This window comes from Phoxinus phoxinus, assembly GCF_949152265.1.
Source record: "Phoxinus phoxinus genome assembly, chromosome: 20".
Classification (NCBI taxonomy): Eukaryota; Metazoa; Chordata; class Actinopteri; order Cypriniformes; family Leuciscidae; genus Phoxinus; species Phoxinus phoxinus.
Window position 1 is genome coordinate 25,156,347 of NC_136895.1, and position 26,589 is coordinate 25,182,935.

Sequence of the window (26,589 nt, forward strand, 5' to 3'; positions counted from 1 at the left end):
ATTTTTTCCCATGTACTCATCTCTTTGAGCGCCCCCTAGCGCACAGATGATTCCCTTTAAAAGCAGCTTGTCTCTACAGTAAGTACTGAAAACGAAAAAATTAATAAAAATAAATTGCATACAGAGGACAACGAATAAAGATTCCCGTTCAAACGGATCCATTAAAACAACTTAAACACTGTATTCTGCTGCCAGGCCAGTAGTGGGCGATATCACTTTGTAAAGAAACACTACATGCTTACTGAATACATACTACATATAATAGGCTAGAAGGTGTAAGACTACAAATTAGGTGCACCACAACGCCCATAAGTCAAGGCACTAGATAAGGAATTCAAACTTTGGGTTTCCTCTTTGTGGTACCGTGTGTTGAACAGGAGACGCTGTGTGGTGTTTCTCAAGGCTGTGTAATCGCAGATGAAAAGACCAGTTGATTAATGAGCAGAACTGATTTGTGAAGGTAAGGGTTGTGATTTATTATCGATAAATTAGGCTTTTTGTTTTAGTGTCTTTATGGGAAATGTGTTGATTGGTGCCTCAGAGAATTAAGCAGATACATCTACAGGTATTGCTCTCAATTGAATAATTGAAGGAGATTGGTTTCACACTTTTTATATTGTAATCTGTGATTTATGTTTAATGGTTTTAAGTCTTTTTTTTAATTCCTGTAAATATTTAATTGAGTGATCATGAATTGTATTTTATAAGTGGAAAAGTAATTTTATTTGTGAGATTGTGTTTGTTTTGTTTTATTGTGGACCTACAAATAACAGGGGGTTCCCATCTTCTTATGGTTTACTCTGTTAAGGTGGGGGAACAACTGGTAGTGGTTTGCCTTAATTTACATTTGCTTTGTAGTTTGGAGTGAAATTGTGTTTGTTTTACTTATTTGCAGAGCCATTGCTATTGTATGAGTGGGAACCCGCTTGTCTGTAACTGTCACAATTTTGTGTTTGTTTCTTTGCCACTTCTTATTCCACGTTGCGCTGCTTTTGAGTTTTGTATAATAAACCTTTGTTATATATATATAAAATAAAATAAAACACTGTGGTCATTGCCCTCTTGAGTTCTCATCAGCTCTTGCGAGATGATGGGGTTTACACATGTGCATGACACCATTTTCACAAATTCACCCTTTTTGTAGATTACATGGAGAGAATATCATTTTTAAAAACTTGCACTTTGAATCCCATTTTTTATTTTTATTTTCAAAAGTTTGTGTTTTCAGGTGCGTAAAACTGTTTCGGTCAGGACGACTATCGTCAAATATGAAAGACAATTAGCATACAGTTTAGATTGGCTGTTCATGGGCAAGAACTCCCTGCGCATCCATGCAGCGATAAGAGCCGATAGAGCAGCAATAACCCTCCTTAGGGTAAACAGAACTGAACCAACATGAATGTATTGCAGATATCATTCATTAATAAAGATTTTAATGCACATCAAATTGAGAATTTGGTCTGATTAAAGGGGAGTCAGAATGCCGAATCCTGACTGACGATGAGAGGAGGAGCTGGGGAGGGAGGAGGGTAATTCACTCCTGAGAAACGCGATAGCTGCTGATAATACTGAAGGAGCTTATATATGTATACGGTGACAGACGTAGTATTCCTATAGGTAGACGTGGATCAGCTGAGAGTCACTGATGGGAGCTTGACTAACGTGACCTTCCAGAACTGACGCTTGATTTTTCTGTAAATGAAAATAATGCATAAAGTTTTCCGTTTTTAGTTTGAAATGGTGACGTGTGAACGGGCCCTTTAGCAATACACTCTGAAAACCCCAAACCCTGTGGAGTAAAGTATAGTTGAGACCAGTGTGATCTATAATATTGTTACATTGGCTGGGCACCAGGGGGCAGTAAAGGGGGGGTCACGGGGTTGTGTGTGTGTGTGTGTGTGTGTGTGTGTGTGTGTGTGTTCAGAGTGAAGTGAATTAAAGTAGTGTTGTGAATCTACCCTGCTGCGTCTTTATTCGACATCTTAAGAACCCAGAGACTAGGATATGTCTTCTGTATTTATGTACAGAAATGAAGTGTAGCACAGTTTTGTTGGAAATCTATTTTGAACCAGTATAGGCAAAAAATATACACATTGTTGGTTTTTCCAAAAGCCTGAGCAATATAGCAATGTTAAAGTGTTTATCTCTCATACCTGGATCATGCTTATTTTTCTTAAATTGAACACCAGGTCCATCTCGGCTGTAGAGTATCACACATGACAGAATGTGTTTATATGCACTTCTGTATTCTATAATCCATTACATTACATTATCCATTACATAGCAATGTTTATTATAATAGCATATTGAAGAGTTTTTTGTGTCTTGCTTTTCACTCAAAATATCTAAACATCCTTAAAAAACAAATTAATTGTTCTGCTGGTAAATTGTAAAACTTATTTTATGCATAAACCTATTTCAACAATATTTACTGTTTTTTTAACATTTTCTGAGTGTAAAAACTAGTTGTGGTCTAGTGCATTTGCTTAATGTTCCTGTCACTGCGTTGTGTTGTAGATGATGAAACCCGAACACAATGATGAAGAGAAAATACAGTCTTTAATAAATCCAATGTCATAAAGGTAAATCTGAACAGAGAGAGCAACACACGCGTAACATAGACGATACAATGAAACACAAACTGAACTTAAGTACACGTGATAATGTAACATACATCACAACTGAACATAATGAGTGACTAAGAAGACAACAAACGACTAACTGGCAGAAAGTGGTGAGATACAAAAAGTCCAAATAACAGAACCGGGAGAGCTCCACACTGAATACACCCACTTTTTTTTTTGGCCGACAATGTGTTTACCATTATTAATCAAGACTGGATGGGCAGGTGACCTTGTGAAATAACAAAAAGAGGGTGAGACTCTTGAACTTCAAAGTGATTTATTTTGTATTTTTTATTAAGATGCAAATGCTGGGTTGTTTCAACCCAATGTTGGGTAAAATATGGACAAACCCAGCCGTTGTGTTACATTTTTACATTACATTTTTAACCCAACATTTGGGTTTGTCCATATTTTACCCAAAATTGGGTTGAAACAACCCAGCATTTTTTAGAGTGTGCCAATAAAAAAACATTGATGTTAGCAGATTAATATATAAAGACATTAAAAATAAATGAAGATTAATAGATTAAAATATGTGAGAATGATAAAGGACAATTTACTCTCCCAATGTGTGAATATGTGCTTGATCTTGTTCAGCTCTTCTGGATCTGATGTCATAAACCACGAGAATGACAGTAGCCACGCCCACCAGAGCAGAAAGGACCAATCGGATCACAGCTTCAGTAGGACCACAACAGTGGACAGAGTCTGAGGAATAAAAACATCAAACTGAGATCAAGGGCCTGTTTCAGAAAGGAGGTTAAGTGAAAGCTCTGAGTATGTTAACCCTGAAATGAGGGAAACTCTGGTCCTCCTGCTGTTCTTCCACACACTGGGGGGAAATATAAGAATGTCTGTTTATACTTAGATATAAACTTAGATTCTATAGGCTACTCCACATACAAATCTGAATGTGTAGATTGTCTGATCTGCAGACACATAATATTAACATTACCTCTGTAGGCCTCTCTGTGGCAGCAGAAACTGTTTCATCCCCATCGTCCGGTGAAGATGAGCATTTGGTCGAGTACACTTTATAACACTATTTGTCATCATTTCTGGTGTATTGAGTCGGCTACTTACAACTGCCTGGGGTTCTGTTGGGACAGGAGGCTCCAAAAGACAGATATTACCATCAGAATCTTTTGGGACCAACGAAAAACCCGACCCAAAGTCAAATAAATGGAAATATTTAAAATGCCCTATATAAAAAATAACACATATGTAGACGTCTTACATTTTATGAAGGCCCTTGGATCTCCGGGAGTGACTGATTCTGATGAAGGAATTCCCTCAGCCAAAAATGCTACTGCACTGCTAGACACTGGATGCTATTTAGTTATGTAATATGTCAAATGTTTGTAAAGTCAGTTAGCCTACACCCATGATATGCTCAAGCCTTACCTGATTGAATTACGTTTTATATTTTTTATTTTCAGCTGCTGCCACATTCTTTTAATGCCTGCAGGATTGCACATAGCCTATATGACAATTAAAATTAGGTTGAATAACTGTTCTCCCAGTGTCACCTCTAATATTATAACAGTTACTCTAAAATAGTTATTAACTAGCTGCAAATGACATCTTCAACAGTGTAATTAGATTAATGTAATTACTATCTTTAGAAAGTATTGATCTACGTATTATTAATTACTAAATCCCATTTCAACCTCAACCACTTGAAAAACACAAGGAGAGACTAGAAATTGCACTTCTAATGCTTTCAAATTTACACAATTTAATTGCATGAATTATTCTTGAATTGACCAAAGTGTGTAGAGGGAGAAGGTTACATTAAAAATATACCTTTTAAAAATGTATGTTAAATCCACTATTGTTTTATACAGATTGTTCTATGGTCTATGCAGTAGCCTATTTAATGTAATTACATCAGATTTTATTTTAAATGACAGTAGAATTAAGAGTAATCCCTTTAATTAAATTACAATATTTAGATTACTTGGTAATTAATTACACCCAACACTGTATAACAGTAATTCCTCTTTGTGTCTGGCGCTGTTGCCATGGTGACTCATAATATCTGCGCTCTATTGATAATGGCTTTCTATAGTTGTGGTGCACGTGCTTAACTCTGAGTCAGTCAACTTAGAGTTGATTGAACTAACTCATTTCAGCTGATCTGTAACCGAAAACTCAGAGTTTCCCATCTCAGGGTAAGTCAACTCAGAGTTCAAGTTTGAACTCAGAGTTGGTTGAACCTCCATATTGAAACAGGCCCCAGATCAGTCAATAAATACTAATATTAGCGCTGACTTCAACTAATATCATCAGTGCTGTGGTACCTGCACATGTGTGGCAGAGTGTGTTGATGTCCAGATGTGTGGTCTGGTTGCTGATGGGATTGTTCAGCACTGTAACGTAAATGACTCGGACTTTGGGTCCATGCGAATTAGCTCAATAGGGAATTTTGGGAAATATTAATAATCATAACTCATGGTCATAATTCATAAATCGCATATACATTTACTTTATCAATGTTCGGTATTTACCTCTTAACTGGCCGGTTCTCATTTATCAAATCAGTCACTTGTCCACCAAGTGTACATATGTAAGATAGCTTATCACAGATCAGCAAAAGGGTATTACCGTGTTTACAAACTCCACGAAATTTTATCTTCTGGCCACGAACATAAAACTTTTATGAGTTTATGAATTAAAACTACTCAAAGTAGTCTAATATCGAGCGTGTAGCTTAATTAGATCTTTGGCATTTCAGTGACTTCATAAAATGGGTTTTTCAAACACAGAGACAGTCAAAGTATGAATGGGTTTTAATAAATGTCAAAACTAGAGATTACATGAGCTAGGCTACAGGGGTGGCCAAAGGGGTGGCCAAGCTTAGGCAAAGGGTGGCCACGGCCACCCCAAAAGGCTTAATCTAAGACCTGTCTGTGAAACTGGGCCTAAATGTGATGTATGAATTTTATTTCCACAAGACTGTTCCGTGTTCTCACATTACTGTTACATGACATGCAGTCTAAAGATCAAGTTTTTTTTTTTTTTTACTTGTATTATTAAAATAATAAACAATGATTTAAAACTAGGCAGCAGTCTCCAAATTCTTTAAGGTACTCCACTGGGGTTAGGAATAAGAAATGTAATATAGGCTCGTCTACTATCGCCATACAATTATATTTATACTATCTAGGCCTATTTACAAACGGAACACGGCCAAGTAGAGGTAACTGCAGGCTGGAGCAATGGGCGTGCCATGAGGTCGGTAAGGAATGGGGCGTGCCGTGAGGAATGGGGCGTGCCGTAAGGTATTTTCAATTGGATGCGAAAAGCTTCCTGATCCACATAAAAGCGAGCCATAAACTTAATCACTATAATTACACAAATAATTATACAAGACCAAATACATTTCTTTCACTGTAAAAATAGCAATAATGATATTAAGAATACATTCAAAAGTACGTTACCTAAGAAACCTTCTGTATGGCGCGGGTTACATGACGTTCTCACCACCGCAACTTTTTATAGGATCAATCATTAAAAAACATTCATACTGTTTGTGATAAATGCACTTTTTGTAACCTATGTTTGTAACACATCACTTGAAGATATTGAACATTTATTTTTGTATTGCCGTTTTCCTATTTCTTTTTGGACTGACTTTAAAATAGATATGAGAAACATATTTGTCTTAATTGAGAACCTCATGACATTTTACTTTGTTTCCAAAACCCATATTTTTCTGAAAAACTAACTTATATAATTCAATTATTTTGGCGAAGTTTTATATTCATAAGACAAAAATAAAAGAAACCCTCATATATGACCTTTTATAACACTGATCTCACAGTATACTTTGAAAGCCTTTCAAACATGAGATCACAAAACAAAGTTTTTGAAAATATCTATAACTACCTTGATATTATAGACTTTTATTTTTGCATTTATTTATATTATGTGCATTTTATACTTACTGTTATTCTCTGGTTTACACATTTTGAGCTGTATTTACAATGCCATGTATTAATCTTTTTTTGTATTGCATTATACTTGAAATGTCTGTACTTGAACTAAATAATCAAATGAAAATATCATTAAAAAACTAATTAAATTATTATTTTAAAGATAAAAATATCTCCTGACACTATTAAAGTCATACTAGTTTTGAACTTTCTTTTAAAGTACAAACTAAAAGTAATGCTATTTTTTATAATAATGGTACAGCAATTTTTTTTGCTGTATAAATGCATATATAGCCTACTGTACATGTTTGATCAAACACTCACCATATAATTATAAAATTAAGTAAAAACAGTTTAATAAACTATTTAGTGACATTGATCAATTAAGCAAAACAAACACCATTTTATACAAAATACATTTATTCAGTTGTCATTTTTACAATTCATTTTTTGAAACGTCAATAGAATGTGAATGTCATCAAAGGCTTGTGTTCAAAGTCAAAACTCATTCCTTCACTGATTCATACTGTAGTAGCAGTCCATAGAACAGAAGCCATCAAACTCCGTGAAGACCCCCTTTTTTTAGCTAAAGGAAATGACGTATAACTATGGTTACTGCTGATTGGCCAACGCAGTTGCCAGGAGGCAGAGCCATTTCTCTCTATGGCTCTGCCAGGAGGAAACTCCTTTGACCAATGAGAAACCTCTTACTACGCCCCTACCTCTTGCCACGCCCATCACTCCAAGCTGCAGCTACCCCTGTCTCAACACGGCGGAAAGCCAGCTAGCATATGCATATTAGTGACGTCCACTTATTTTCACTTTCGCATTCGGCATTTTAAACCGAACAACAACACATGAATCAGGATTAGAAAATGAAGCTTTTCTTTAACGTACTCGCCGTGATATTGTTTTTACTCGACCACAGTAAGAACTTATTTTTGTTAACGTAGAATTCTGTGACCTATAGGTCGCATCTTCGGCATTAGTGATTATAGGCTACTGGATTAGGCGTAGCCTAATATTTTTTGCGGAAAAAAGAGAAGCAATCTGTCACACTGTGAAAGGCTTTTTAACGATAAAACAACGCAGTTAAAACGAGATCAAATCAGCTGCGCGATGTGTCGTTTTAAACAATACACACCATTAAAAGTTAAGATTTTGCTTGTAGCTTGGATGTTATGTGAGTCCCTTGGTTAAAAGCTTCTGCCAAAGTCATTAAAATAAGCATAAATGCTGCCTTACACACGCCATTTACGTGTGTTGTTCCGGACTTTCTTAAATCTATTTTTAAAAGAAACACGGCACTGTTTTATGAGTGTTAATGCGGCGGGAAACAATTCTGGTATAGGCTAACACTTAGCTTACAATAAGATAGCCTAATTAGTAAACATTAGTTAGTGTAAACCTATTAGCCTAACTAACATGAACTAACCATGAGCAATCCATTTGTTACTGTAGTTGCCTATGTGTTTACGTTAGTTAATAAAAAAATACAGCTGTTCATTGTTAGTTCATGTTATTGGTAGGCCTAGTTCATGTAATTTTAACAAGATTTTAATAAAGTATTAGTGTTAGAAATATCTGTTTTATATATCCCTGCATGCTCTCAGAACTGCATATATGCAGCAGCATTCCTTTATGTTAATGTAATGGTCAACATCTGTTATGCATTAAGCTGGCCCCCTCTGTTCAAGTGGAGAAGCTGGTTTGAGGGTCTCCACTCTTTTGCATTGGAGGGTCCCGTTCGGGTATACATGCATGTGCGGAGTTTTGACAGGAAACTGACCATATTTAGGATGTGTTATATAACTATGCTATATGATGTAATGTATGGTTTTATTGGTTGAAGGGGTAATACTCCCCTTATACTACTTCTATATATTGTGCTAAACCATTGTCTGAGTTTAGAGAATCTTCTCTCCGCCAGCGCTGGACGAATTGTTTATTCATTTGCCTGAATAAAGACAGAGACTGGGGGGACACTTTTGTTGGAGTCAATTCATTTCTAACAATTTGGGGGCTCGTCCGGGATATTTCCAGACGGTAAGAATTTAAATTTTTTCTAAAGAGAAGGTTTATTCTTACTGTCTGCTGAAAAATGTTTTATTGATAATTATAGTGCCGTGATTTTTTGCCATATTTGGTAAAATCAGTTATCCTCGTGGTTAAACTAAACACGGGAAGAACGCAAAAGAGATCTGATCTCCTCTTTTGGTTACCTCGTAATCATTACGGGATGGTTATCCTCGCATTCTGAATAAATGTGGGAAGAGCGTGTAGGGAAATTGATCACTTTCCTCCGTTTGGTGAAATCCTTACGATAGGGCTACGTAAGAAGGAAATAGATTTGGAGCTGAGATTTCTCTCTCTCCCTATTTCAATGTGAAGTCTCTGTCTTTTGGGCTATGAATAAATAATACTTTGAATTTTTTTCTCTTTCTCTGTCTCTTTATCTCTCTCCTTTTTGTCTAATGTACTAACACAATTAATCTGCAAAATCCAGATTTGTTTTCTTTGTTTTCTATTTGGCTATTTTGAAAGTTGTTTTAATTTAATTGATCTAGAAGAGAAATCTTTGTGTGTTAACAATGGGGAATAAAATTAGTCCACCATTATTCGATGAATCGCCAAAAGATTTTATGATTAGAAATAATCAAGCGTTCTTCACAGAACCATATTTGTCAAATTTAGTGGGTTGGACGGCTGGCAAGTCACAATTGTCTCCGTTCCCCAGTGAGGGTTCATTTAAAGATGACGATTTGCGCGCAGCAAAAGATATGGTCTGTGGAAATTGGGGAGATCCAAATTGGGATTACGAATATATGAAACATTCTTATAAAATTTGGAATGACATGAAATCATATTGGAATCGTGGTCCATCGAAAAATATTGAAAAAAACCTTTCTGCTTCTTCGGCTGCACGGTCTGAGACAGAGCTGAATGTCTCTTCCTCCGTGCAGCCAAAGGAGGAAAAAAAGGCAGAACAGCCAGTCTCTGTGACCCAGCTTCCTCCTAAATACGAGAGCATTCAGACTGCTGCAGTAAAGAATAAGTTGTATCCAGATTTAAAGACGGCGACTGCGTTTCCCTTTGTGGAAACATCAGATGGATTTAAAGTCCACGCTCTTAATATCACCGAAGTGATGGCAATTTGTAAAGAATTACCAGACCCTGCTAGATCTCCGCATCACTTTGTGTCGGTATTGAAACGTTTAACAGCATACAGTCAATTGACTGGTCGAGATTACCGCTTCATTCTGACTAAAACTTTGCCTGCCGAAATTACAGAAGAGGAGCTAATTGACGGAGTGGAACTGTTAAACCCGCAAAATGACGCACCGCCTGCTCGCAACATTGTGATAAAAGATTCAGAACCGATTGATTTGTCTAGACCTTATCGCGAATTGAGATTGGTAGATGATGAAGATGATGAATTCTTCAATGAATGGGCGTGGGCCAGTCCGGGTAAGCTCAAACTTTTTTTCAAACAGTTAACTGCATTTTTGCTGAAGTTGTCGTCTGCTAAACAAGACATTTCACATGCAGCTAATACTAAACAAAGAGCTGGCGAGAGTCCAGTTGCTTTCTTTAATCGATTTAAGCGTGCCTGGATCGAAGAGTCTGCCATTCCTGTTGATGATGATAATTGTTTGTTGTTTGTGAACACGTTCCTAAATAACATGCACAATGAAACTGCACAATTGATTAGAATTACAACAACGAACATTTCTAATATGAATATAGATGATCTGGGTAGGAGACTTCGGGAACTTTCCTCTGCCGGAGCTTTTGATTCCCCCAGAGGAAAAATTCCAGCAATGCTTCAAGTTAACGCCGTTCAAAACCGTCCGTTAGCGAATAATAAAAACCCTATAAAGTGTTATTGCTGTGGCCGTTCTGGGCACATCGCCAGGTTCTGTAGGAGCAAAGCTGAGATGCAGCAGCCTAATAGGAACCAGATGTTCCGGCGCTCGGATGGCTATGGGCCAAAAGCCCCCACCTTGCGCTCTCCTGGCCAGCAGTTTCCGACGGAGTGGAGAAAACAATGACGTCACCCACAGAGTTCTGGGCCTGAGTTCTCAATGATTTCCATGAGTTATCCGAACAGAACAAATGTTTTGCCATTTATTGAATTAAACGTTGATCATAAACCATATGTCTTTTTGATCGATTCAGGTGCTTCTATATCTTCAATCTCATCTGTTAGGTACTCGGGCTCCATCACGGGGAAGAAAATCAACTCTGTGGGAATCGATAACGTCCCCGTGAAATGTGAAATGACACCAACTTTGCCGGTTACTTCTAATGACATACCGTCATTGTTCAAAATGCATGATTTTGCAATAATTCCAAATTCTCCTTTTTGCCTGCTAGGTAGAGATCTGATGCATAAATTGGGTATTACACTTGAATTTGACGCTGATTCTCTGACTCTTATGTTTCCTGCAGCCTTTTCCATTTTGACTGACACAGGAAGTGCTCTCCTCAACGATCTGCCTGCAACTGTGCTGACACAGGAAATACCTGATGTTAATCCCAAATTGTGGGCGGGACACAAGGATGACGTAGGATTCATTGATGTACCACCCTACAAGGCCAATTTGACAACGAATAGGCCTGTGTTTCAAAAGCAATATCCGCTTTCAAAGGAAAAAGAGGAGGGAATTAAACCCCTCATTGATCAATTACTGGCTCAAGGCATTCTGGTCCGCACTCATTCACCTTATAACACACCAATTAATCCAATCAGGAAGGCAAATGGTTCTTGGCGTTTAACGCAAGACCTGAGAAAAATTAATGATTTGATAAAACCACTTGCTCCTATTGTGCCAGATGTACAAACTATAATTAATTCTATCCCTTCGGAGCATACATTCTTTTCTGTCATTGATTTAAGCTCCGCCTTTTTCAGTGTTCCTGTTGATCGTGAGACTCAGCCACTGTTTGCATTTTGTTTTCAGAATTGTCAATACATGTGGACGAGATTGCCTCAGGGGTTAAAGGACGCGCCGGCCGTTTTTTCCGCGATCGTGCACGCGACTCTGAAAGATGCCAAGCTACCTCCTGACACCTGTCTTCTCCTGTACGCTGACGATATATTAGTCACTGGTGCCTCGGAGGACATGTGTGCTGCTGCCTCCACAATTGTCTGCAACATTCTAGCTGAGGCTGGTTTCAAGGCATCTAAAGAGAAACTCCAGTGGGTGAAAAGAAAAGTCACCTACCTGGGCCATGAACTGTCACAAGGCAAAGTCTGTCTGTCTGCGGACAGGGTCAAAGACATTGCTGCCTTCAAACATCCATCGACACGGAAGCAAATGCAAAGCTTTCTGGGACTGGTCAATTACTGTCGAGGATGGGTGCCTAATTGCTCCATGTATGACAAAATCCTGCGAGAAGCTACGCTGGGTGATAAAGAGGACATTACATGGACAACTGAGATGGATCAAGCATTCAGACATTTGAAATCCTCCCTTTTGAGGCCTCCTGCCCTTGGCCTCCCATGCTACACAAAAGACTTCCATCTGTACGTGCACGAGGGTGGGGGAACGGCCGCCGCAATCCTGGCCCAAGACCATGGGGGTACATTTCGTCCTATAGCTTATCTATCTAAAACCCTTGATTCTGTGGCTAGGGGACTCCCTGCCTGTTTGCGTGCAGTGGCTGCGACTGCGATCATGGTACAGGACGCTGAAAGGGTTGTTTTATCACATCCACTCACAGTACACACTTCTCATCAGGTGGGAGCCATTATGCATAACATTTCAACTCAACACATGACTGCCCAACGCCGCTCAGGCTATGAGGCTATATTGTTAGCTACTGCTAATTTAACTTTGAAAGTAACTTCTGTTATTCATGGCCCTACTGTACATTTGCACAGGTTGCTGACACAGGGTGAATTTCAGAGTGACGACCACGACTGCCTGTCCAGAATCCAAACCTCGACTGCCTGCAGGCCAGATGTGTCTACATCTGTCCTGGAGGAGGGGAGACATTGGTACATCGATGGATCCTGCTTCAAGCCAAATGACAATTTATACTTGTGTGGTTACGCTATTGTTGAATTACCTGATCATGTAATTGAGGCGTATTCTTTGCCATATAAATCAGCACAAGTAGCAGAGTTGATAGCTTTAACGAGAGCTTGTCAATTGGCAAAAGGTCAGTGCATCAATATATACACTGACTCCAAATATGCGTACGGCGTAGTCCATGATTTTGCTAAATTATGGGAGGAAAGAAATTTCAAAACCTCCGATGGAAAACCAATTTCACACCATAATATTGTTTCCGAGCTCATTAGTGCAGCACAGCAACCATCGAAACTTGCTGTCATTAAAGTAGCTGGTCACGCAACCGGTGAATCGAATGAGGCTAGAGGAAACAGATTTGCAGATGAAGTAGCGAAATGGGCCGCAAAAGATGTAATACTTAGTCCGCATGTAAAAGAAGAAAGCACCGTAGTGCCGATGATGAATTCATCACTGATCAATGATTTGGACATTAAAGTACTACAAGCTAATCCTACACAAGCTGATTTGACGCATTGGGCTGCCAATGAAGTAAAACCAGATCAATCTGGCATTTTACGAGATAAACAAGGTAGAATCGCACTACCAGCATCCGCCGTTGTAATGCTGTGCAGACATTATCACGGTGTATCACATGTGTCAAAAGAAAAAGTGATACAAAATTTGAATCAATCATACTGCCTAGCAAATGTTCGAAGGAATACTTTGTTGATATTGGATGCTTGTCTGGTGTGCGCACAAACAAACAGGCACAAGGCAACCAGACATGACGCTCTTCCGCATCCTGAACTTCCTTTCCAATACTTGCAGATCGATTTTACACACATGCCACCATGTGGGAATCACAAATACTTGCTCGTGATTATTGATCGATTTACTAAGTGGCCTGAAGCTTTTCCGTGTGGTAAAGAAAATGCGCAGACGGTAGTAAAGGTTCTTGCAAAAGAAATTATACCGCGATTCGGCATTCCATCCGTTATAGCAAGTGATAATGGAACTCCGTTTGCGTCAAAAGTCACACAATTACTAGCCAAAGAGCTTAATATTAGTTGGCACTTCCATATTCCCTACGCTCCGCAGTCTTCGGGCAACATAGAGAGGACCCATAAAACGATAAAAGAACGTCTTAATAAGGCGTGTCTAGATACGGGTCGAAATTGGGTTGATTTGTTGCCGGCCGTATTAACAGAAATAAGGATGTCCCCATCAGCAACCACAAAAATGTCTCCATTTGAAATTCTCATGGGTAGACCTTTCCCGACCCCTTGGGTCAGAGGTCGCGCTGGCAATCTTTCCACAGGTGACACGGAGGTGATCATCGCGGATTACGTGGATTCCCTAGTTAGAACTTTGAATGGCATAAATGGTGATGTTTCTCTCTCTCTCCCTCTTCCATCAGAAAAGCCGACTCATCCTTTCGTTCCAGGACAACCAGTGTTGATCCGGTGTCTGAAACCCACGAAGCTCGGGGAACCAAATTATCTGGGGCCTGCCACGGTGATTGCTGTGACGAGGACCGGTGTGCTGACTGATTTCCAGCCGCAGTGGATCCATGCTAGCAGAGTGAAGGCAGCTCCATCCCTGGGGAACGCATAAGCCTATGCAGAGTGGACATCCAGCACTGAGCGGAAGGACCAAGAAACGTGGAAGAAGACGAGGAAAAGAAATTGCTAATTAAGAATCAGCAATAATTATCATTGAATCCAGTCAGCCATGCCTGCAAAATTGATCTTGTACCTGTTCGTGCTGACAAATGTACTTATGCACACACAAGCCCTTATTAGCAGTGGTAATGAAACTTGGCTGAAGTACGAAGAAGAGCCACATGCGTTTGCAACTAATATGTGGTGGAGATTAGCTAACTTCACTGCTAAAGCCGGAGGAAAAAAAGGTGACTGTTATGTGTGCACAAAAATGCCACAAAGTGCTTCTGGACCGCACGTAAGTGTTAGATCACCAACAACGAATGAAGAATTGGAATGTCCTTTATTCGTTAGTATAACTGGATTGATTGCACCAAAAAACTCATCTGCAGTATGGAGTTGTGGTGGTAACAGGACAATGACTGTTGCAGTACAAGTACATGTTAAAGTGGCAACTGTAGGTTCAATTCCTGACTCATTGATATGTCTTGAAAGAAGAGTAGGAACTATGAAAATGGGTTTAATTCCTGAGAGTAAATGTAATCGAACATATTATCATTGTGAAATACGAAACAAACCCTGTTGTATGAGTTGTATTTCGGGAAAAGGACAATTTAACTCGGAAGAATGTATGAAACAATCTCCTGCCCCTCTATCCACTATGACTGCTTATGGATGGGCAACTCCCGAAGTTCAAGAACTGTGCGCCGAGTATTGTGAACTTTACTCGGGTAAAAATTGTCATAGGTATGTTCCAACTTTAAAAGGAACAAGAGCTGTACAAGATTGGTTTTGGTTGTGTGGACATATGGTCTATACCACCTTACCTTTTAATTGGAGTGGACGATGTGCTTTAGTAACTTTGGAAGAGTATTCTATGATTATTAGATCACCAAAAACCGATGATATGAAGAAGCAACGAAACACACGCTCCCTCTCTGATCGCAGTTCAGTTAGTAGTCTGGGTAGAGATAATCCAGTACCAAAAGAACATCGACTCTGGACTGGTACGGAAAAATTCTTTGAAGGTATTTTTCCAATAATTGGAATATCCAGTCTTCAAATAGAAGTAGAAGTTACAAGATATGAGTTGATTTCATTTATTAAAACTACTAGGGACACACTATCTGCTGTCCAAGAGGAACTTCGAGGACTCCGCTTAACTGCTCTACAGAATAGGTTGGTCCTAGATCAGCTGACTGCGGCAAGAGGAGGGGTGTGTGTTATTGTTGGAGCTTCCTGCTGTACTTTCATTCCGGAAAACGACTTAAATGGTCACATGATTTCCCAGGGGATAAACAACATGACAAGAATTGCTCAAGAGTTAGAAAGAAGGGAAGTGAGTGACAGAGGTGGTTTCGGTGATTGGATCACAAGTTGGAAACAAATGCTTGTATCTGCTTTGATCCCGATAGGGGTTATACTGTTAATCCTTACATTTATTATTTGTTGTATTATTCCATTTATCAGAATTTTGATTCATCGTGCTATGAATACTTTTGTATCTTCTCAATATGCTTTGATGAACAGAACTGTAAAGTGTTAATGCTTTGAAAGAAATGTTTGAAGGATGTTCATTGTATAAGAATAAGCATGCAGAAACTGATATGATATGATAATTCTCTTATATGATAATTCTCTATCAAAGGGGCCATTGTTAGAAATATCTGTTTTATATATCCCTGCATGCTCTCAGAACTGCATATATGCAGCAGCATTCCTTTATGTTAATGTAATGGTCAACATCTGTTATGCATTAAGCTGGCCCCCTCTGTTCAAGTGGAGAAGCTGGTTTGAGGGTCTCCACTCTTTTGCATTGGAGGGTCCCGTTCGGGTATACATGCATGTGCGGAGTTTTGACAGGAAACTGACCATATTTAGGATGTGTTATATAACTATGCTATATGATGTAATGTATGGTTTTATTGGTTGAAGGGGTAATACTCCCCTTATACTACTTCTATATATTGTGCTAAACCATTGTCTGAGTTTAGAGAATCTTCTCTCCGCCAGCGCTGGACGAATTGTTTATTCATTTGCCTGAATAAAGACAGAGACTGGGGGGACACTTTTGTTGGAGTCAATTCATTTCTAACAATTAGTAAATGTTGAAATTAACATTAAGAAAGATTAATAAATGATGTAGGCCTATGTGCTGTTCATTATATAGGTTAATGTTAACTAATGTAGTTAACTAATGTTAACTAACGAACCTTATTGTAAAGTCACTTGTTACCAGTATTTGTATAAGTATTTTTTGGGTACTAGTCATCTGTAATATTTATATTGAGTATGAAATTGTTTAATTTAATTGCATTTGCAAATATAGGCCTACTGTACTTGTAGAGAAAGGGGGTGAAAATATGAATCAGGATGTGGATTGTGGGTTGTGTGATACGTTCATTCATGAGACTCATGTGTGTTTGTCTGATGAGTGAATGTATGATATACAAATTTAACAAATATATTTCTCTATCACATTTATGATCTGTAGGGGGAAAAATCTCTACACTATTGTATGTTTTTGCCTAGGTGTGTCTGGTGTTGGATCAGATGAAGTGTCAGTGATGGAGGGAGATTCAGTCACTCTACACACTGGTGTTCAAACGAGGCAACAAGAAGTTATTAAATGGTATTTTAAGGACACCCGTATAGCTCAAATCAGTGGAGATCTCAGTGAGATCTGCACAGATGTTCAGTGTAATAAAGGTACAGAGAGATTCAGAGACAGACTGAAGCTGGATCATCAGACTGGATCTCTGACCATCACAAACATCACAAACACAGATGCTGGAGAATATACACTAAACATCTTCAGCAACAGCAGCAACAGTGAAAAGATCTTCATTGTTTCCGTCACTGGTGAGTAATTTAATGAGTTTACATGCAGTTTATATATGTTTCAAACACATGTTAATACTAGATCCTCCAGCTACTGTTGGTGTGTGTTTCAGGAGTTTCTGCTGATGAACGAGATAAAGCGAAGGAGGGAGAATCTGTCACTTTAGATTCTGCTTTTATAAAACTTTCAAATGATTTAATGATGTGGTATTTTAATGACATTCGCATCGCTGAAATCACTGGAGATCAGAGTAAGATCTGTACAGATGTTCAGTGTAATGAGAGATTCAGAGACAGACTGAAGCTGGATCATCAGACTGGATCTCTGACCATCACACACACCAGAAACACAGACTCTGGAGAATATAAACAGCTGATCAGCAGCAGCAGCTTCAGCAGAGTGAAGAGATTCAATCTTACTGTCATTGGTGAGTGAGTCATTCAGTGTATTTTCCTTTGAGGAATCTGACAATCATTGCAATATTTAAATCTACTCAATACGTGTTGGACTGTTTAAAATAGTAAGTTTTGAGTCAGTGACACTTTGGTTAATGTTATTAACATGCAAACTGCATAATATCAGCCAGTTTTCCTGTGAGTGCTGCTTCTAGTTTAGCTCACAGTGCTGATGTTTTTTGAACTGCAGTTGCTAAAAATAAAAAGTCGCATTTATCAGTTAAAACAAGTCATACACCCAATGACAAAAGTAGAAAGGTGTAGTTATCAGTCAAATATATTGGTAAGGACTGGATGGATTATCAGTCGCTCTCTCGTAATAATGACTGTTTCTCTGTATATGTTCCAGATTCAGGTTTATCTTCAGGAGCTGTAGCAGGAATAGTTGTTGTTGTTCTGCTGTTCGTTGCTGTTGCTGTTGCTGTTGGTGTGTTTTACTATCGTCACAGAGAGAGCCATACAGCAGTATCACAGAGTGTAAGTATTACAGATATGAGATTTACTGTGCACAAAAACCTTTTAAAGAACAGTGGTGTAAATACATATAACACACATAGCGATACACTCAAATACATACACTGTTGTTCAAAAGTTTGGAATTGGTACGTTTTTATTATGACAATTAAAAAAAACTGTTTTCTATTTGAATGTAATTTAAATTGTAATTTATTCTTGTGATTTTTATTTTATTTTATTGAACATATATAACAGCAAATGCATACAGTTACAACTCAAAACAGAATTAAAAAACAATAATATAATTATAAACAGTAGACGAAAAGCCAGTAAAAAAAAAAAAGACAAAAAAAAAAATACATTGAGCAGGGGTACCATATAGGCTAATACATTAAATTTGAGAGAGAGAGAGAAATGCCTTGAGTCCATTTTTTTTATTATATAAAAAAAAAACATAAATATTATACTTTGTGCACAATGTTACAGACTTTAAAGCTTTTTGACATTGCTAGAAGAAGAGATAGTACCCAAATAACATCAGATATTTGCGCAAAATATTAAAAAGAACGATGCTTTCAGGAAACACCAACTCATTGAACTATGCTGATAACGACGGAACTTGCGCACATAGTTGGCTTGCGATGCTTCTGGGAAACGCACCCCTGAAAAGTTAATCTAATCTTTCTATTCCTGGGAGAGGGACTAGATAAAAAGCAAATCTTCCCTATTGCTGTCTCGCAAGGATGTATCCAAGAGGTAGAAGACCTCTACAACCTCTACACAAATGGTCTTGTCCACATGCAAAGAAAGAGCAGGTCTATCTAGCTTAATTAAGCTTTTTCTTAGTTTTAGTAATTTCTGGATCTAATTTTAATTTTCGCATTGACATCTTTACAAATTGTAATACCCAAATAATTCACCCGTTGAGACTTAACAGGAATATTGTGCAGGAATGGAGCAGAACGAGGCTTTAAGGGAAGGAGTTCACATTTATCTAAACTCAAAGATAGACCAGAAGCTTTTGAGAAAATTTTGATAAGATCATGAGCGATAGGGATCTGCAAGTCGTTTTAATAAAAGAGTATGGTATATCATCAGCTAATAAGGTTATGATAATGTGTGCATCTGCTATATTAACATGGCTTTCCTGTAGCTCAGTCGTTAACAACGCAAGGTTGTGGGTTCGATCCCATGGGATTGCACATACCCATGTATAAATGTATAGGATAATGCAATATAAGTCGCTTTGGATAAAAGCGTCTGCCAAATGCATAAACGTGAATGTAACCCCTTGTGATTGACTATTCACCAGCAAAGTATGAGTTGAGCGTCCATCAAGAACAAATAAGGCGATACTGGGCAACCCTGGCGAACGAACCTCTCTAAACACATTAACTTGGAGAAGTGCAGACTTCAGATCAATTGAGCAGTTTCCATTTTTGTATAACGTTCGGACAGTTTTGCAAAACAAAATTTATATAGGGATTGCAAAATACATTCATGTTCAAAGGAATCAAAGGCTTTATAACAAATCTAAAAAAAAAAAGAATAAAACTTTAATCTCTAATCAGTTCATCATAGTCCAACAAATTTAAAACAAGGCGTATATTGTTAGCAATACGCCTCTTTGGGATGAAACCGGAGTGTCATTATTGTACCCAGAACACGTTTAAGTCTTTTAGCCAGCAACAAAGCTCATATCTTATACTCGCAGTTTAACAAACAGATTGGACGCCAGTTATCCATCAGAAGAATGTCTTTCTTAGGTTTAGGTAAAGTAAGTAATCCCTGTGATAAAGTATAGTGGAAGTGTTTCAGAAGCATACTCTCCAAATAAGTTTCAAGCAAGAAAGGAGCTAACTCTAAAGCAAAACTCTGTGTGCACTGAAGACTGAGTAATGATGCTGAAAATTCAGCTTTGATCACAGGAATAATTACAGTTTCAAATATTTTCCAATAGAACAAAGTTATTTTAAATTGTATAATATTTCACAATATCACAGTTTTTTGGTTGTATTTTTAATCCAAGAAATGTAGCCTTGGTGAGCATAAGAGACATAAAAAAATCTTATTGATCCCAAACGTTTGAACGGAAATATATATAACAGACTTACAGATCTTACATCACAGACTCTGTAGTTTATTGCTTTGTTCACATATGCTGTCCTCATGCCTCTTGCAGCAGATATATGGCATATTCACACAGCTTTTTATTTAATTAATTTTTTACAAAATGATCTTTAAAATACAGTATTCTGAAAAAGGGACATTTATTTTTTACGTGTGTGTGTGTGTGTGCGTGTGTGTGTGCGTGTGCGTGTGCGTGTGCGCGCGTGCGTGCGTGCGTGCGTGTGTGTGTTTTCGTGTAACTGAAACATCAATCCTCCTCATTACTTTTACCTTTTGTGAATGTGTATTTTCTTATAGGAGAATGATCGCATGTGATAGCTCGCCACCTGATCCGAAAGACATTCCTTTGAGGAAGAAGACATCCTTGAATCAGACTCAGGCCGAGGCTGCCAGGAAAACAATGTACAATCATTTATAATTTTAATACAATGATTGAAATTGACACTGAAGAGAATTAGGAGAAGCAGATCAGCTGAAATGGGAAATGGGAGCTGGAGAATATAAACAGCTGATCAGCAGCAGCAGCTTCAGCAGAGTGAAGAGATTCAATCTTACTGTCATTGGTGAGTGAGTCATTCAGTGTATTTTCCTTTGAGGAATCTGACAATCATTGCAATATTTTAAATCTACTCAATAAGTGTTGGACTGTTTAAAATAGTAAGTTTTGAGTCAGTGACACTTTGTTTAATGTTATTGACATGCAAACTGCATAATATCAGCCAGTTTTCCTGTGAGTGCTGCTTCTAGTTTAGCTCACAGTGCTGATGTTTTTTGAACTGCAGTTGCTAAAAACAAAAGTCGCATTTATCAGTTAAAACAAGTCATACACCCAATGACAAAATTAGAAAGGTGTAGTTATCAGTCAAATATATTGGTAAGGACTGGATGGATTATCAGTCGCTCTCTCGTAATAATGACTGTTTCTCTGTAGGTGTTCCACAGTCAGGTTTATCTTCAGGAGCTGTAGCAGGAATAGTTGTTGCTGTTCTGCTGGTTTCTGCTGTTGTAACTGGTGCTGTAATTTACTATCGCCACAAGAGCCGGCATGCAGCAGTATCACAGAATGTAAGTATTACAGATATGAGATTTACTGTGCACAAAAACCTTTTAAAGAACAGTGGTGTAAATACATATAACACACATATATACTTTTTTACATGTATATATATATTATATTATATATTATATATATATATTTTTTTTTATTATGACAATTAAATAAAAACAAAATTTATATAGGGATTGCAAAATACATTCATGTTCAAAGGAATCAAAGGCTTTATAACAAATCTAAAAAAAAAAAAGAATAAAACTTTAATCTCTAATCAGTTCATCATAGTCCAACAAATTTAAAACAAGGCGTATATTGTTAGCAATACGCCTCTTTGGGATGAAACCGGAGTGTCATTATTGTACCCAGAACACGTTTAAGTCTTTTAGCCAGCAACAAAGCTCATATCTTATACTCGCAGTTTAACAAACAGATTGGACGCCAGTTATCCATCAGAAGAATGTCTTTCTTAGGTTTAGGTAAAGTAAGTAATCCATGTGATAAAGTATAGTGGAAGTGTTTCAGAAGCATACTCTCCAAATAAGTTTCAAGCAAGAAAGGAGCTAACTCTAAAGCAAAACTCTGTGTGCACTGAAGACTGAGTAATGATGCTGAAAATGCAGCTTTGATCACAGGAATAATTACAGTTTAAAATATTTTCCAATAGAACAAAGTTATTTTAAATTGTATAATATTTCACAATATTACATTTTTAGGGCCCAAGCCTTGAAAAGGCGAAGGCCCTATTGTTTTCCTTCGGATTATTATTATTATTATTATTATTATTATTATTATTATTATTATTATTATTATTTTTCTTACGACTATTCGGGCACTTTTGGGTCTCTTAACGTGCTCAAAAACTCTTGAAACTTTGCACAAATGTCAGAACCCGCGGCCATTAGAGCCGGACTGAAGCTGGGACCCGGGCGTGGCAGGGGGGCTCGACAGCGCCCCCTGGAACGCGGTCCGAAAACTTGGTCCATAAATCAATCACGCTTGCGTGTAATAATATGAAACTCGGTACACTTATAGATCTCATCGGTTCATATATCCTTCGTGCTCGGACTTTTTACCCCAGCCCAACAGGAAGTCGGCTATTTGGCGTAGTTTAAAAAACACATGCAATGGAATTTAAAATACTCCTCCTAGAAAATTCAACCAATCACCACGAAACTCGGTGTGCATGAAGTCAAGACATGGAGGATGAAAAATTGCCAGGGGATTTTTGATATCTCGAACGGTTTGGCCGTGGCGAGGAAACGAATTTATGGCGAATATTGGAAACAGGAAGTGTGTTATAACATCCTCATACATTAATTGATCTGGATGAAACTTCAGCAGTGTGTTCGCTGTAAGAGGCCGATCACATGGATGTGACTATTGTGAGCCAAAGTTATAGCGCCACCAACTGGCAGCAGGAAGTGTGTCACTTTCAAAATGCTTTAAAATCACCCTCTTATTTTTACCCGATTTGCTTCAAACTTTATGTGTATAATGTAAACACACGGCAGATGTAGACCTGTGAAAGGATTATTGATATCTTAAATACTGTTGCCATGGCAACGCAGCAAACTTTAATATTCTTTTTTAAAGTTTTTGAGACTCTTAGCATGCTTGAAATTGCATGAAACTCGACAGACACTTTACATTTATTGCCTAGTACACTTGTGCAAAGTTTCAGAAACGGGCGTGGTAAGGGGCTCAGTAGCGCCACCTTTAGTCAAAAATGGGGTATTAGTTTTACCTACAGTAACAAAAATCGGTATTTATATTTATCTCCCCGAGCCGGACAACTTTCTAATTTACAGTCATTAGCTCCGACCAACAGGAAGTCAGATATTTTGGTTTGAATGTGATTTGATGGGAATTTTGCCAGTCTCTCTCAGTGTCTGTGTGTGTGAGAGAGGAGGGGGGGCTTTATTTTAACCCTTTCTCTGCTGTGTGGGACTTCTCGGGCACTTTTGGGGCCCTTAACGTGCTCGAAAACTCTTGAAACTTTGCACACAGGTCAGAACCTGCGGCCATCAGGGCCGGGCTGAAGCTGGTACCCGGGCGTGGCAGGGGGGCTCAACAGCGCCCCCTTTAACGGGGTCCGAAAACTTGGTCCATATATCAAACTGAATATTGCATGAATTAGTATGAAACTTGGTACACATATAGATCTCATCGGGCCGAACAACTTTCGTGCTCTAAGTTTTACGCCAGCCCAACAGGAAGTCGGCTATTATGGGTTGTATGAAAACGAACGCCCCTGGAATTTTATATACTCCTCCAAGAAATTTTATTTGATCTTCACCAAACTCGGTCAGCATGAAGTCAAGACATTGAGGACGCTAAATTGCGGACGGATTTTTGATATCTCGAATGGTTTGGCCGTGGCGAGGAAACGAAGTTATGGCGAGAAAAGAAAAACACAATGTGTTATAACGTCTTCATACATTTATTGATCTTGATGAAACTTCAGCAGTGTGTTTGTTGTAAGAGGCCGATCACATGGATGTGACTATTGTGAGTCAAAGTTATAGCGCCACCAACTGGCAGCAGGAAGTGTGTTACTTTCAAGATACTTTTGACTAAAGTGGGGGGGTTATTTTTACTTACAGTCACAAAACTTGGTCTGTATATTGTGCTTATCGATCCGGACAACTTTCTCATTTACAGTCATTAGCTCCAACCAACAGGAAGTCAGATATTTTGGTTTGAATGTGGTTTTGTCTCTCTCTGACAGAGTTCCCCCTGCCATTCTCTCTGTGTGTGTGTGTGTGTGTGTGTGTGGGGAGGGAGGGAGGGAGGGCACACACACAGACAGCCCCCCTTTTCTGTGTGTGTTTGGAGGGGAGCAGAAAGACTCACACTGATACAAGCTCTAAAGCAGACTTTTTCTCGACAGTCAAAGCGGGGTTACGTTATTGCCCGTCGTGCACAGGAACCCGAAAGGCAACGGGGTGGCGGCTTTATATATATATATATATATATATATATATATATATATATATAAATAAATATAGCTGCAAGCAGCGATGGAGGGCCCAAGCCGGTGGCAGCGCCAGCCCGGTGCCTTTAGTGTAACTAAAGGCACCAGGGTGGCGGTGCCACCGGCTTGGGCCCGTAATCGCTGCTTGCAGCTATATTTATTTATATATATATATATATATATATTTTTGGTTGTATTTTTTAATCCAAGAAATGTAGCCTTGGTGAGCATAAGAGACATAAAAAAATCTTATTGATCCCAAACGTTTGAACGGAAATATATATAACAGACTTACAGATCTTACATCACAGACTCTGTAGTTTATTGCTTTGTTCACATATGCTGTCCTCATGCCTCTTGCAGCAGATATATGGCATATTCACACAGCTTTTTATTTAATTAATTTTTTACAAAATGATCTTTAAAATACAGTATTCTGAAAAAGGGACATTTACTTTTTACCTGTGCGTGTGTGTGTGCGTGTGTGTGTGTGCGTGTGTGTGCGTGTGTGTGTGCGTGTGTGTGCGTGTGTGTGCGTGTGTGTGCGTGTGTGTGCGTGTGCGTGTGCGTGCGTGTGCGTGTGTGTGCGTGTGCGTGTGTGTGCGTGTGCGTGTGTGTGTGTGTGTGTGTGTGTGTGTGTTTTCGTGTAACTGAAACATCAATCCTCCTCATTACTTTTCCCTTTTGTGAATGTGTATTTGCTTACAGGAGAATGATCACATGTGATAGCTCGCCCCCAGATCCGAAAGACATTCCTTTGAGGAAGAAGACGTCCTTGAATCAGACTCAGGCCGAGGCTGCCAGGAAAACAATGTAAAATCATTTATAATTTTAATACAATGATTGAAATGGACACTGAAGATAATTAAGAGAAGCAGATCAGCTGAAACTCTCTTCTGTTGCTGTTACTGGAAAAGTCACTATGTTGCTAATGTTTATGGTTTACAGTAACTCTAACCCTTGAGGCCTGTTGCATCAAAAAACATAAAATTGCATACAGAGGACAACGTATAAAGATCCCCGTTCACACGGATCCATTAAAACAACTTAAACACTGTATTCTGCTGCCAGGCCAGTAGTGGGCGATGTCACTTTGTAAAGAAACACTACATGCTTACTGAATACATGTAATAGGCTAGAAGGTGTAAGACTACAAATTAGATGGACCACAAAGCCCATAAGTCAAGGCACTAGATAAGGAATTCAAACTTTGGGTTTCCTCTTTGTGGTACCGTGTGTTGAACAGGAGACGCTGTGTGGTGTTTCTCAAGGCTGTGTAATCGCAGATGAAAAGACCAGTTGATTAATGAGCAGAACTGATTTGTGAAGGTAAGGATTGTGATTTATTATCGATAAATTATGCTTTTTGTTTTGGTGTCCTTATGGGAAATGTGTTGATTGGTGCCTCAGAGAATTAAGCAGATACATCTACAGGTAGCCTATTGCTCTTGTTGTGGCAAAAATTCATCAAACAAACATCACTGCGTAAGAGACACTCACAGTCAAATTATAAAAAAATAGAAGTATTTATTCTTGCAAGAATAGGAACAGTCTAATACACAGTTGTTACCCTGTGCAGAAGAGTGACACCCCCCCCAGACAGACTGAACCAGCTTTTTATCCTAGTTCTTCCAAGGTCTTCTTCCCCCAGAGCCATCCTCCCAGTAGTTTTCCATAGACACAGGAACCATATCTAGTTTACGTCACTAGTTGGCCCACTAAGCCCTCCTTCACCAAATGGCCTTCTGACATCTAGGTCAGAGGTCCTTGTTCGTCTGTTCTCTGGAGTGCCTCTCCCTTCTGCCTCCCCAGGTACATAAACAGAATCTTCTCTCACTACAAGTGAGAGACACACATGTGACATTCTTTGAATCATCTATATTTTACTTCAATTATTCTCAAATGAATAATTGAAGGAGATTGGTTTTAAGCGTTTTATATTGTAATCTGTGATTTATGTTTAATGGTTTTAAGTCTTTTTTTAAATTCCTGTAAATATTTAATTGAGTGATCATGAATTGTATTTTATAAGTGTGAAAGTAATTTTATTTGTGAGATTGTGTTTGTTTTGTTTTATTGTGGACCTACAAATAACAGGGGGTTCCCATCTTCTTATGGTTTACTCTGTTAAGGTCGGGGGAACAACTGGTAGTGGTTTGCCTTAATTTACATTTACTTTGTAGTTTGGAGTGAAATTGTGTTTGTTTTACTTATTTGCAGAGCCATTGCTATTGTATGAGTGGGAACCCGCTTGTCTGTAACTGTTACAATTTTGTGTTTGTTTCTTTGCCACTTCTAATTCCACCTTGCGCTGCTTTTGAGTGTTGTATAATAAACCTTTGTTATATATATATATATATATTAAAAAAAAACAACACTGTGGTCATTGCCCTCTTGAGTTCTCATCAGCTCTTGCGAGATGATGGGGTTTACAC

The 26,589-nt window shown here is 38.4% G+C and overlaps 3 protein-coding genes across 3 annotated transcripts in view; 1 reads left to right on the forward strand and 2 right to left on the reverse strand.

Annotated features, from left to right (window-relative positions):
* The window catches only part of LOC306987895 (SLAM family member 5-like), a 332,963-nt gene that overhangs the window by 216,379 nt on the left and 89,995 nt on the right, over positions 1 to 26,589 (reverse strand).
* Positions 2,647 to 26,589, reverse strand: part of LOC306987926 (SLAM family member 5-like) — a 28,380-nt gene continuing 4,437 nt past the window's right edge. Inside the window, exon 4 of the mRNA XM_079592574.1 lies at positions 2,647 to 3,332. Within this exon, the coding sequence (XP_079448700.1) occupies positions 3,181 to 3,332 (152 nt within the window). The 3' untranslated portion in view covers positions 2,647 to 3,180. The remainder of the gene's footprint in view (positions 3,333 to 26,589) is intronic.
* LOC306987921 (uncharacterized protein) lies at positions 7,365 to 25,146 on the forward strand. 2 transcript variants are annotated; one of them, XM_079592565.1, is made up of 5 exons: positions 7,365 to 7,489; positions 16,776 to 17,105; positions 17,198 to 17,512; positions 17,890 to 18,017; positions 24,863 to 25,146. In XM_079592565.1, exons 1-5 carry the CDS (start codon positions 7,438 to 7,440, stop codon positions 24,878 to 24,880), a joined length of 843 nt encoding a protein of 280 aa, XP_079448691.1. In that variant the 5' UTR covers positions 7,365 to 7,437; the 3' UTR covers positions 24,881 to 25,146. The 2 variants fall into 2 exon arrangements, with proteins under 2 accessions (XP_079448691.1, XP_079448692.1); XM_079592566.1 differs by having other exon boundaries at positions 7,383 to 8,133; positions 16,346 to 17,105.

Excerpts from the sequence above, each read along its gene's own strand:
- LOC306987921 (XM_079592565.1), top strand. The coding sequence starts at position 7,438 with ATGAAGCTTTTCTTTAACGTACTCGCCGTGATATTGTTTTTACTCGAC. Across the intron at positions 7,490-16,775 it reads ATTGTTTTTACTCGACCACA|GTGTGTCTGGTGTTGGATCA; the intron begins GTAAGAACTTAT and ends GTTTTTGCCTAG. Across the intron at positions 17,513-17,889 it reads ATTCAATCTTACTGTCATTG|ATTCAGGTTTATCTTCAGGA; the intron begins GTGAGTGAGTCA and ends TATATGTTCCAG.